At 46.4% G+C, this 12,105-nt stretch overlaps 1 protein-coding gene across 12 annotated transcripts in view; it reads right to left on the reverse strand.

The window, feature by feature from the left end:
* Positions 1 to 12,105, reverse strand: part of SEC31B (SEC31 homolog B, COPII coat complex component) — a 30,546-nt gene that overhangs the window by 16,814 nt on the left and 1,627 nt on the right. For 7 of the 12 annotated variants that reach the window (XM_060405130.1, XM_060405128.1, XM_060405125.1 and 4 more), the window contains exons 2-10: positions 10,952 to 11,038; positions 10,477 to 10,600; positions 4,973 to 5,168; positions 4,668 to 4,763; positions 3,543 to 3,686; positions 3,031 to 3,173; positions 2,047 to 2,146; positions 1,767 to 1,928; positions 1,083 to 1,217 (exon numbers count right to left, since the gene is read on the reverse strand). In XM_060405130.1, coding sequence (XP_060261113.1) covers positions 1,083 to 1,217; positions 1,767 to 1,928; positions 2,047 to 2,146; positions 3,031 to 3,173; positions 3,543 to 3,686; positions 4,668 to 4,763; positions 4,973 to 5,168; positions 10,477 to 10,600; positions 10,952 to 11,030 — 1,179 coding nt within the window. In that variant the 5' untranslated portion in view covers positions 11,031 to 11,038. The remainder of the gene's footprint in view (positions 1 to 1,082; positions 1,218 to 1,766; positions 1,929 to 2,046; positions 2,147 to 3,030; positions 3,174 to 3,542; positions 3,687 to 4,667; positions 4,764 to 4,972; positions 5,169 to 10,476; positions 10,601 to 10,951; positions 11,039 to 12,105) is intronic. The other 5 variants (XM_060405131.1, XM_060405129.1, XM_060405126.1 and 2 more) reach the window with 2 other exon arrangements.

A 12,105-nucleotide genomic window follows, 5' to 3' on the forward strand; every position in this document is an offset into this window, starting at 1 on the left:
TCCCATCATGGCAAAGAGAAGGGGGAAAAAGGGGAAGCAGTGACAGATTTTATTTCTTGGGCACTAAAATCACTGTGGATGGTGATTGCAGCCACAAAATTAAAAAATGCTTGCTTGTTGGAAGGAAACCTATGACAAACCTAGACAGAGTGTTAAAAAGCACAAACATCACTTTGCCAATAAAAGTCCATATAGTCAAAGCTATGGTTTTCCAGTAGTCATGTACAGATGTGAGAAATGGACCATGAAGAAGGCTGAGCACTGAAGAATTGATGCTTTCGAATTATGGTGCCAGAGAAGACTCTTGAGAGTCCCTTGGACTTCAAGAAGATCAAACCAGTCAATCTTAAAGAAAATCAACCCTGAATATTCACTGGAAGGACTGAGGCCAAAGCTCCAATGCTTTGGCCACCTGATGCAAAGAGCCAACTTATTGGAAAAGACCCTGATGCTGGGAAAGACTGAGGGCAGAAGGAGAAGGTGGTGACAGAGGATGAGATGGTTGGATGGCATCACTGCCTCAATGGACATGAGTCTGAGCAAACTCTGGGAGACAGTGGAGGACAGAGGAGCGCCTGGTGTGCTACAGTCCCTGGGGTTGCAAAAGTCTGACATGACTTAGAAACTGAACAATAAGAACAACCCCCACCCCCTAACCATCCCTGGAGGTAAATGGGGCTCTGTGTATATTTGGCCTTGAGTCTATAAGGCAATGGCAGTGGGGAGGGCCAAAGGTTTTGAGCAGAGGAGAGGAGGAGATTTACATTCTTTCTCCTCTGCTTTCTATTCATTCCGTTCTTGCTTTGTATTCTAACCATGCCTGTACTCTATCAGTCCAGGTATGCGGGAAAATCAGATGGAATGGGAGGCAATTCCCCATAAGTGAGAGTTCAAAAGCAACCAATTCTTTTAGACAGGACTGGCACTGCAAGCAGGGTAAAGGGGTTGAGAAGAAAGCTTAGCAAATCACTGCTTGAGCAATAAAATGGGACCTGATCTGAGACTCGGGCAGTGAGAATTAACTTACAGAACAGAGCTCCATGCTGGGGACACAGTAGGCTACACACACACACTACACTTACAGCAAATGAAACACCTGCTGGCCTCCGCATCCATTTGGGGGGTTTTTTCAGGGGAGGTATCAGTGATGCTTGGGCCACTTGCTTTGGCACTTGCAATGGTGGGAGAGGCTGGCCTTTGCTGAAGGAAGACGAGATCTGGGGACAAAAGGACACCTGCATCACCAGTGTGGAGTGGTGGCTTAGCCAGGAACTCCACCTACAAAGTCCATTTTGGGAGGGATCCTTGAGATACCCAATCTGGCCCACAAAAGTCAGGACTCTCATGTTTCAGGGGGCTGGTAATAAGGATGGGATGCCCATGCAGCAGGCTCCTGGAAAGCCAACTGCATCCAATGTCTACAGTGAAGGGTGACACAAAATGTATCTATAGGAGACAGGGGGGTAAGTTCATTCTTCAAAATAGTAGAGTCCCAGCATGGGAGTCCAATTCCCCTGAAATACCACAAGGAACATCCAAGAACAAGAGTCAAGGTAAAGGCCTCCTTTGTATTGGGCAGGAACTGACATCCTTCCAGGGGGATGGACACTGGTGCAAAGGTTCACAAACCTGGGGTTCCCGAACCCAGGGCCCTAGTCTCCCAAGTCTTCAGGAATCCCCACTTCTCCCCAGGCTTATGTCCTTTGTTCTCCCACTGAACAGAGATAGTCCCTTCCCTCCAGCATTTTCCACCAAGCCCTTCAAACCTTGTCAGCCTGTCTCATCTGCTGGACTTCCCAGCTCCTACCCATCACAGAGTATAAATTGATCCAGCCATCAAAGGAGGCAGCGGAGAACACCAAAGGGTCCCGAGGGCACCACTGCACATCAAAGCACCAGCTGCTCAGCGTGGGTAGTTTATACACCACCTGTTGTGAGGGAACATAACCAAGAAGGAAACCCTGACTTAGGTAAGGCAACTAGAGCACAGAGGTGCAGCTGAGATTGCCCCACCATCCCAGCGTACCCACAGAAGGGCCAGCCTACCTCACTGCTCCCCAGGTTCCAGCACAAGATCTGGTTGTCCTTGGCACTACTGAGCAGCAGCTCAGCATCAGCCTGACTCCATGACACTGACAGGATCCCCCTAAAAAGGAAAGGAAAGAGGAACTAACATTTGTTGAATGCCTACTACAAGTAGCATGCCTTATGTATCTTGGGTAAATGTCATCTCCTCAAAATAAGCAGTGTGGCTTCATTTTACAAATGAGGAAAATGAGGCTCAGGAAGAAACTGAGGAACTTGCAGCAGTCATGCAGCCAGAAGCCAAGTCAGACTTCAGAGTGTGGGCATGATGTGCTATAACCACTCTGCCACCCACAGGTCCCTGCAGGATGGCCTGCCTCTCCTCCCTGATTGTAGGGTGGGTAGAAATTCTGAGTCAGCATGAATCAGGGAAGCATCCATTCCTATGGGTGCTTTTAGCCCAGGAGGGTAGTGAAGACCTAACTCTCAGAAGTCCCCAAGGAGGTACAAAGGCATGACCCTTGAGTTAGAAAGAACAGACTATGGGGCTGCTGCTTCTGCTGTAGGCCCAAGAGCTAGAGCTTCAGAGGCAAACCTGTTCACAGGAAAAACAGGAGCCAAGGTTCTTTTACTGAGAAGTCTTGGAGGAGGCAACTTAATTACCTAAGAAATGAGCATGTCCTCAGATCAGAGCCTGGGGGCTCTCCCAGAGGAACTAAATATTGGCTCCAATATTTCTTATGACCCTACCCCCACTCGTATGTCTGGAGGTTACATGGAATCTCAGGCTCTTTTCTATAACCTCAGGGTCTACAGGAACCCCTCTTGATTGGAGGTGGGGCTAGAACTGCGTAACTGTGTGGAGGTGGGGCTAGAACTGCATAACTGTGTGTTCACCAGGACGGCTCTGAAGCTGGGGAGAACGTCTGATAGCCAAAGTGAGGCACATATTGCCCTCTACCCAGGTCAACTATGCCCTGCCCTCCACCAAGGATGACATGCTACCTGCTGTGACTCTCCAGCACCTTTAGGGGTGAGGAGGCAAAGCGCAAGTCCCACAGCTGAATTACTGGAAGATGATCATCTTCTGAACAGAGCACCAACTGGGTGGCGACATCTGGGTGCCAGGCCAGGCCTGAGCAGTGCATCTATGAACAAAGCAGATCCCAACGGGCAACAGAACCTTACTCTTCTTTTTATGAACCCTTTTTGTCTAGCTGAAATGGGACCTCCCTGAGGGTTTTGTGTCTTTGTGTTTTGTGTCTTTCTTATGTAACTGGGAACACCACGGCCACTGGGGAACAAGTGATGACCGTAAGCAAGGAGCACTAGAAGCCTCCAGATCAGCTCAGTTTGGCTTCTCTGAGCTTTCACTCTCAATAGGAAATCTACTACAGGGCTGAATCTACACTTGTAACAGCTGAAAGCAGAACCTTGGCCTGGGGAAGAGCAGCTCCAATGCTAGGCCTGAGAGAGACAGCAGAGCCTGAGCTATATTCTGCCTGTATTCAACTCACCCGATTGCTGTGATCAGTGACTTTGATGATAGGTTCATTCTTCCTGAGATCCCACACAACTGCCTTGCCGCTGGGGTGAGCAGAAGACAGAATGTGTTGAACTTGACGGTTCCAAGAGACAGCCTTGATATCTTCCAGCGGCTGCTAAGGCAGAATGGGGCAGGGAGCGGGATGAGGACAACCAGTCAGCCCTGGACCAAGAGACAGCTGGTCTGCCACTGATCCCAACCACCCACAGAAAAGCCAAGAGTAGATGCGGGGCTACCCAAACCATGCCAGTCTCAGGAAGCTGGAAGGGAAGTTTTCCAGAGAGGATCCTTTAGAAAATGATGTAGAAGCTGAAATAAGGACAAGTGCACTTGGGCTTTACTCCTATCCCAAGATGCTCCTGAGAGGACAGAGTCAAGATTTTAAAAAGAGCCTTCTCAACTATGACAAGAGAGAAAGGGAGAGGAGAAAGGTGAGGGTAGGAAGGAGGGAAATATAGACACCCAAGACCCCCAGCGAGAATGAGGCAGAGAGAAAAGCCATTGATACTTTAGGGCACAAGATGCTATCAAATTCATACTGAACTTACCTCACGATACTGTATGCACGAGACAGAAAAGCCAGGAAGAAAAAGATGGGGGCCCAGTTACAGACTGACAAGACATGAACACTCAGACACAGAGATACAGGAGACCCTCAGCTACATGGCAGAACAAGACACAGGGACAAAGCTGACCCTTCCACAAAAGGACAAGGGTGTATCTGGGTGTCTGCTCTTGCCCCTGGTTGGCTAAACCCAGGACTCAGCCTTTCTTAAATTTTACTATGATAAACAGTACAGCCACCCCTTCTCTCAGTGTCTTTTATCTCCTTCACTCTTTTTGCCTTCCAGAAACTTCTAGAACAGTCAATGACCACAAGCCACTTCCACCCCTACCCCTATTCCCTGACCTCCCTCCAGTCCCCACCCACCTCCATCCCTCTATTATCTGGCTGGTAGGCAACATGTTAGTCTGTGGAGCTTTACTGCCCTCCAGTGGTGAAGACTGAAATCTGTGCCTTGGCTGCCTGCAGAATTTAATTCTCCCTGGGAAAATCAGCTGCACTCTTAAGCAGCAGCACCAGGAGCCTCCTCACCTGTGACTTGGATCCTGGGGTCATTGGCACACTCAGGTTATTCAAATCCCAAATGAAGATTTCAGAATCATTGGCCCCTGAGGCCAGGAGGTTTCCCTGTATGAAGGAATACGCCTTTGGAGACACACCATCCCAGGAAGAGATGAGAGCAGAAAAAGGGGGAAGAGACCCACGTTTGGATTGAAAGCCACCCCCGTAACAACCTGGGAAGGCTCAGAGTTACAGACCAGAGGTCACAAGTAAACGCTTCCCTTCAGATCTGATGCTCCGTGCCTCTCAGGTCTGATCAACTGAGATGCTAGTACCTGGAAAGGATTAAAGTCAAGGGCTCTGACAGCCCCAGAGTGCTTCTGTCTCCGGGCAATCACAGGCTCCTTTCCCGAAGACAAGATGTGGGTCGCATTGTACAGAGTAAGCATGCCATTGTCCCCGCCGCCTGCAATGACCCCGGAGGCTTCCAGAAGCCCACTGCCAAAGCTCCCCCAGATCAGCTTGTGAAACCTACGAAGAGGAGGAACTGGCATCAGCAACAACTCAGGTCCACATCAGTCAGTAGAGAATGCGCATCTTTGTCAGCTTCTGCCATTATGCAGGCATCCCCAACCTTAGGATCTTCCTGTCTCCCTCATTTCCCAGATGCAGAACAGAAGTCTCCTCTGCCTGGCCCTGCCCTTGGGCTGAAAAAAATACTTCAAATAGATTACTTCACTTAATCATCCCAACTCAAATAACAATACTTATTGATAACTTCCTATGTACTACGCACTGCTTTAAGTGCTTTACATGTATTAGCCGATCAACAATCCCATGAGGTATTTACCTTATTTTCAATTGAGGAAAGTGAGGCACAGAGAAGTTACAAAACTTCTGTTATACAGCTAGTAATTTTACTCCTATTTGATGGGGAAACAGTGGATACAGTGTCAGACTATTTTGGGGGGCTCCAAAACCACTGCAGATTGTGACTGCAGCCATGAAATTAAAAGACACTTACTCCTTGGAAGGAAAGTTATGACCAACCTAGACAGCATATTCAAAAGCAGAGACATTACTTTGCCAACAAAGGTCCGTCTAGTCAAGGCTATGGTTTTTCCATTAGTCATATATGGATGTGAGAGCTGGACTGTGAAGAAAGCTGAGGGCCAAAGAATTGATGCTTTTGAACTGTGGTGTTGGAGAAGACTCTTGAGAGTCCCCTTGGACTGCAAGGAGATTCAACCAGTCCATCCTAAAGGAGATCAGTCCTGGGTGTTCTTTGGAAGGAATGATGCTAAAGCTGAAACTCCAATACTTTGGCCACCTCATGCGAAGAGTTGACTCATTGGAAAAGACTCTGATGCTGGGAGGGATTGGGGGCAGGAGGAGAAGGGGACGACAGAGGATGAGATGGCTGGATGGCATCACCAACTCGATGGACGTGAGTTTGAGTGAACTCCAGGAGTTGGTGATGGACAGGGAGGCCTGGCGTGCTGCAGTGCATGGGGTCACAAAGAGTTGGACATGACTGAGTGACTGAACTGAACTGAACTAAACAGCTAGGAAGGAGAAGGCAATGGCAACCCACTCCAGTACTCTTGCCTGGCAAATCCCATGGACAGAGGAGCCTGGTAGGGTGCAGTCCATGGGATCGCTAGGAGTCGGACACAACTGAGCGACTTCACTTTCATGCATTGGTGAAGGAAATGGCAACCAACTCCAGTGTTCTTGCCTGGAGAATCCCAGGGACGAAGGAGCCGCTGGGCTGCCATCTCTGGGGTCGCACAGAGTCGGACACAACTGAAGCGACTTGGCAGCAGCAGCAACAGCTAGGAAATGACAGACTCAAGGTTCAAAGTCAGACCCATCTTATGCTAAAGCCTGAGCTCTTAACCATCATAAAATATGGTCTTCTATTGAGAGGAAGATCCGAACTCTTCTATACCTGAATAGAAGCAGGTTCCCTAGGCCAACAGTTGCTGTCCCCGCTTAAACAGGAAGTGAGAAAAGATCTATTGACCTTCCTTTCCCATGCCATGCTCATGTGACTAGTCTACTGGAGCTGCCATATGTATTCTGTGGGCCAGGCTTAGAGAAACACAGAGGCATGAAGAATAAATGCACTGTTTGGGAAACACTTTTCTGGCTTTCTGAGCATCTTGCATTCTGGCACACAAGAAAGAGATGGACCCTGGGCTCCCTGGTCAAGAATAGGTCCCCTGAAAAACCCCTAGGGAAGGCATGTGAAACCCCCAATGCCTCACAGGTGGTCATCCCTCCAATTCACAGCTGTTAGCCGAGGATATTTCCACAGCCCTTCTGAGAAGGCAGATTTCACACTGAATGATGTCATGTAAGATCTCTAACTGAAATTAAATTAAATTCCACACTCTGGGAACAGTCAGCAAAGAAACTGAATGGGGAAACCAGGCAGGAACCTGTCTAGCCAGTCCTTAGATCAGAGCCAACCTCTCAGAAGTGAAGAGCTGAGCACTAATTCAGACAAGGCCAGCATGTGAACAGAAACAGCACAGCAGAACAAACAGTGGGTCTAAAGCTACTGTCAGAAAGGCTGTTTTCTAGAGTTATGCTGATATCATCATGGCAGAAGAACGGTTCCATGCTGGCTCCAGAGAAGGCCATGTCATCAGGGGCTAGAGCTCAGCATGGGCAGAGAGCAAGACAGCAGATTACCCAGAGAAGCCTGAAATAGTTCACACAAGAAGCAGAGGAAGGTACACCCAGCGAAACTCACATGGGAATGCAGCGCCCTCAGTATGGTCATAGCAGATGACATATGAATCAGAGGAAAAGGTACCCGAGACCTCAAAGGAGTCACCACAGGGTTAGAGAAGAGGGCCCAGTTACTTTAGAGTGGCTGAACTGCAGACTACAGGGTGCGACAAAATCATTCCTCTTTGTGGAGGCATGTAGAAAGTACATTCCTATTAACACTTCACTGAGAGTGGAACTGGAGCCTGAATAGCTGTGATAGACAACACCTGGGAGAGTCTGGCAAAGAAGACTTAGTCGTGTGTGTGTGTGTTATGTATAAACAGAGCACACAGCATGTGAGCAAATGTGACATCTGTAAGTGTTAAAACATTAACAACTGATGAGTCTAAGTGAAGGTATGTGTGCTTGGTCGCTCAGTCATGTCTGACTTTTTGCAACCCATGGATTGTAGCCCGCTAGGCTCCTCTGTCCATGGGATTTCCCAGGCAAGAAGACTGGAGTGGGTTGCCATTTCCTTCTCCAAGGGATACTCCTGACCCAGGGATTGAACCTGTGTTTCCTGAGTCTCTTGCATTGCAGGTGGATTCTTTACCATTGAGCCACCAGGGAAGCCTTTATCATTGTAATATTCTGCAACTTTTCTATGTTTGAAAACAAAAAGTTATAAAACAAACCAAAAAAAAAAAAAAAAGAGAGAGATGGCCTGAAAATAGGAACTATACGATTTAAGGAGAAGGCATAGGGAGAAGAGTTTGTATAGAAAGGTGGAACTTTGAAAACATGAAAATACAGCTGGAATTCTTTGCTAAAGTTTCCCAGGATAATGATGGCAGTGATGGAGACCACACAGCATCACAGAATGAGAGGAGGCACCTGAAGAAAATACAGGTTCCTTGATTCCCTCCCAGGCTTTCTGAAGCAGAATGTCCAGAGTCAGGCCCTTAAAACCCATTGGCCCATTAAACCATGCAGAAGATGACACAGAAAAGAGGAAAGCATAAAGCAAAGGGTGGGTCGACCTTTATCTACCCTGATCATTTTGGTCAATTGTTTGTGATGCTGACTTTTGAGTAAGTGACCTAACCTAGGCTAGAATGAAAAGTAGTGAGTGCCTTGGACCCTGGAGCATCTAAGATGATTTCTTCAGAAAGGCCGCAACAGAACTGCATCAAAGGTAATCCCCTAGGTCTTCGAGAATGAGAATCAATCTTTAGACACAATTACAGAGGTGAAAAAAGGAAGCTGCTTCAACCTAGCTGACTGCAAAACAGGTTGTTACCCTTGAAAAGCTCTTCAGGCACTAAGACCAACAGAAGACTGACCATAATTAACTGAAGTGGTGGATATGAATGCTCAGGTTGGTAATCCAGAAGTTTCTAATATCACTCATTTATTCCACAGATATTTTTTCAACTACCTAATGACAGGCACTATTCTAGATACTAGAGATACAGCAATAAATAAAACAGATAAAAATCTCTGCCTACGTGGTTCTCAGGATTCAGTTTCAAGGTTTCTTAAGCAATTAGCTCTTTCTTAAGAATTCTTGGCCTTAAGGAGCCACTACCATGCTGGAGCTGCTACTTGGCTGGTTTAAGAAAAGAGCCCTAAAAAAAAAAAAAGAAAAAGAAAAGAGCCCTTGCCCTCTGCCCCTTTTCTTATCTTCAGGAGTATAAACATGATTAAATTAGCTCTCCTCTTTCAGAAGCCCTTTCTGAAATGCCTACTTACAGGCTAAGAATATCTCAGCATTACTGGTAAAATTGCCAAGGCCTCTCTTCAAAAGGTACAGGTACTGGAAATAGAAACATAAAAAACTGCAAAATAAGGGATACTGTAATAAAGTGATACAGGAGTGATAAAGTGATATACGAGCTCAAGAAAGTAAGAAGAATAACTAATTTTCATTATTAAGTTAAGCCATGAAAAGAAAGAGGAGGGTACTTCTATGTATCTTCATCTAATCACTCAGACAAACCAAAAAAGTTGGAAGATAAAAAGTTACATAATAGACCAGCAATCTTTTAAGGGGGATGGCAAGAAAATCCTCTGGGATGTAAGAAAAGGATTTATATTTTTATATTAAAAAAATAATACAGTAATACATGTATATTATTTATACTGAAAATATACTTGAGTGCAGTGAATATTCACATTTCTCCTGATGGTGCAAAAATCTGGGGATCACTGATTCAGACTATAAGCCTCATCTTTACAAAACTAATAAAAGAACAGTTGAATAATAGAAAGCAGGTCTTGAAGTCAGCTAGGAGCAGACTTAAATTCTAGCTTCCCGGGGTTTTAATTTCCTCCTGTGTAAAATGGGAATAATGGTATTTATTGGCTAGGCTCATTTTGAGAAATGAATACAATATACAGAGCCCCAGCATAGTGCCTGGCATGTGTACACATGCTCAGTGAACGCTCATACCCAGCCCTGTAAGTCTGCCAGAGCCGTGAAATCCATGAGTGCCCAATCAGTGCCTGACAGCAACAAGGAGAGGGTCATTCATTCGTCTCTCGTTGGCAGAAAAGGGAGATACTGTGTAAGGCTGTTATTTTCACAAGAGCCAAGGGAGGAAGGAGCCAACATCTCTGGGTTCAGAGAGAGATCAGGTACTTGTGGGTCCAGGCTTATGTGAGGCGTCTCTATCACATCGTTTTGCCTGACCCTGCTGCTCCCCACAAAGGTGCGACTGGTAGTTTTCAAAATCTTGCAAAATAAGCTTCCCTGGTGGCTCAGAGGTTAAAGCGTCTGCCTCCAATGCGGGAGACCTGGGTTCGATCCCTGGGTCGGGAAGATCCCCTGGAGAAGGAAATGGCAACCCACTCCAGTATTCTTGCCTGGAGAATCCCATGGACGGAGGAGCCTGGTAGGCTACAGTCCACGGGGTCGCAAAGAGTCGGACACGCCTGAGCGACTTCACCTTCACCTTGCAAAATAAACCCAGAATTAACTTCTCTCCAACTTAAAGATCATTCTCCCCTCACTTGTCCCCTCATGAGCCCTGAGAAGCACACAACGCTCCTGAGATTCCCCATCAAGGTCTATATCAGGATCTGCCCTGCATACCCATCAACAGTTCAGACATAGTACCTGCTGGAGGCAGAAAGGACTCCCTTGCGTTTCAAGTCCAGAGAGGGGTCCCTGAAATCAACCTCAAAGATTTCCAATGTGCCATCTGTACTAAAGGAGGCATCTAGCTGCTGGGCAGATGTTCCTAGGCACAAGAAAAGTCAGGAAGAGGCAGCATGTGAGCAACAATATATGCATGGATTTGGGGTATAAATGGTTAGGCAGTAGAGAAAAGGAGGAATAGGAGAAAACTGGATATACCCTTCTTCAAGTGGTACCTCCAAAAAAAAGCAAGAAAGCATGAGGTGCTTAGCCTTGAGCCATAATCGAAGATTGTCCCCAGGGACCAAAACTCCTAATATCCCCTTGCTTACGCTCCTAGCCAACCCCACCTTTCCATGACTCTGAAACCTTCTCTGAAGCACAATCAAGAGCACTGAATACTAAGTTTCCCTTCAACCTATCCAACGGATCCTCATCTACAGTACTACCATACCTGTGGCCAGATACACAGGGTACTGGCTGGCTGGGCTCCACACTTGGACAGCTTGTCGCTCAAGCTCCTTCAGCTTCATGGTCTGTCCTGTAGGTGGCAGAAAAGTGACATGATCCTCAGCCTACTGAAAACAACAGTAGAAACCACAAGCTTTTGGGCCAGATCAAGGGAACACCTGTGGATATGAGCACCTGTTTTCCTCGCTCCACCATAGGATGGAGTATTTGGGGGCAATACAGGGTGACAAATACATGATCAACTGCAGATCTGTAATGACAATTCATTCACCCAGTTGGACAGGGAAACCTGGTGTGCTGCAGTCCATGGGGTGGCAGACAGTCGGACACAACTGAGCTACTAAACTGAACTTACCCAGTTACTGAAATCTAATGCTTTAAATCCTAAAAGATACTGAATCACACCGGTTGCCACAGGCCCAATGGTGATGATAACCATCAAACCAGAAAATCTCAGCCACTCTATCCATTCCCTTAGTTTTAAACATTATCCATATGCTGATGACTGTCAAATTTCTATCAGCAACACAAATCACTCCTCTGAGTTACAAGTTCTTATATACAACGGCCATTTATACAAGTTCTTATATACAACTGCTAATCAAATATTTCCACTTGGGTATAGTAAAGATACCTAAGTTAGTCTGTCTAAAATGGAATTCTCTATTCTACCATCTCACCCCTTCATCTGTTGTTCCTTCAGGTTTCTTCATTTCAGCAAACAGCCAATTGCTCAACCCCAAAACCTGCAAATCACCCTAGATCCCTCCTTCTTTCCCTTCTAATCTATCATTAAGTCTTTCAGATTTTACCTCCAAAATATATCTTAATCTATTTTTCTCCATCTTCACCACCACTACGCTATTTGAAGACACTATCATCTATCCCCTAGATTACTGGTTATCTCCCTGCTGCTCATCTCCAACACCCAATTCTTTCTTTGCATAGAGCAAGAGTAAACTTTTAAAATAAAAAATAGGATTTTGGTATTCCATGCTTAATGTTTTTCAGTGGCTTCTATCACTCAATAAACACAAACCCCCTTGAGTCCTGCTCACAACTACCACCTCAACTTCCTCTCTTGCTGCTGCTGCTGCTGCTGCTGCGTCGCTTCAGTCGTGTCCGACTCTGTGCGAC

The sequence above is a fragment of the Ovis aries genome, chromosome 22 (assembly GCF_016772045.2).
Source record: "Ovis aries strain OAR_USU_Benz2616 breed Rambouillet chromosome 22, ARS-UI_Ramb_v3.0, whole genome shotgun sequence".
Classification (NCBI taxonomy): Eukaryota; Metazoa; Chordata; class Mammalia; order Artiodactyla; family Bovidae; genus Ovis; species Ovis aries.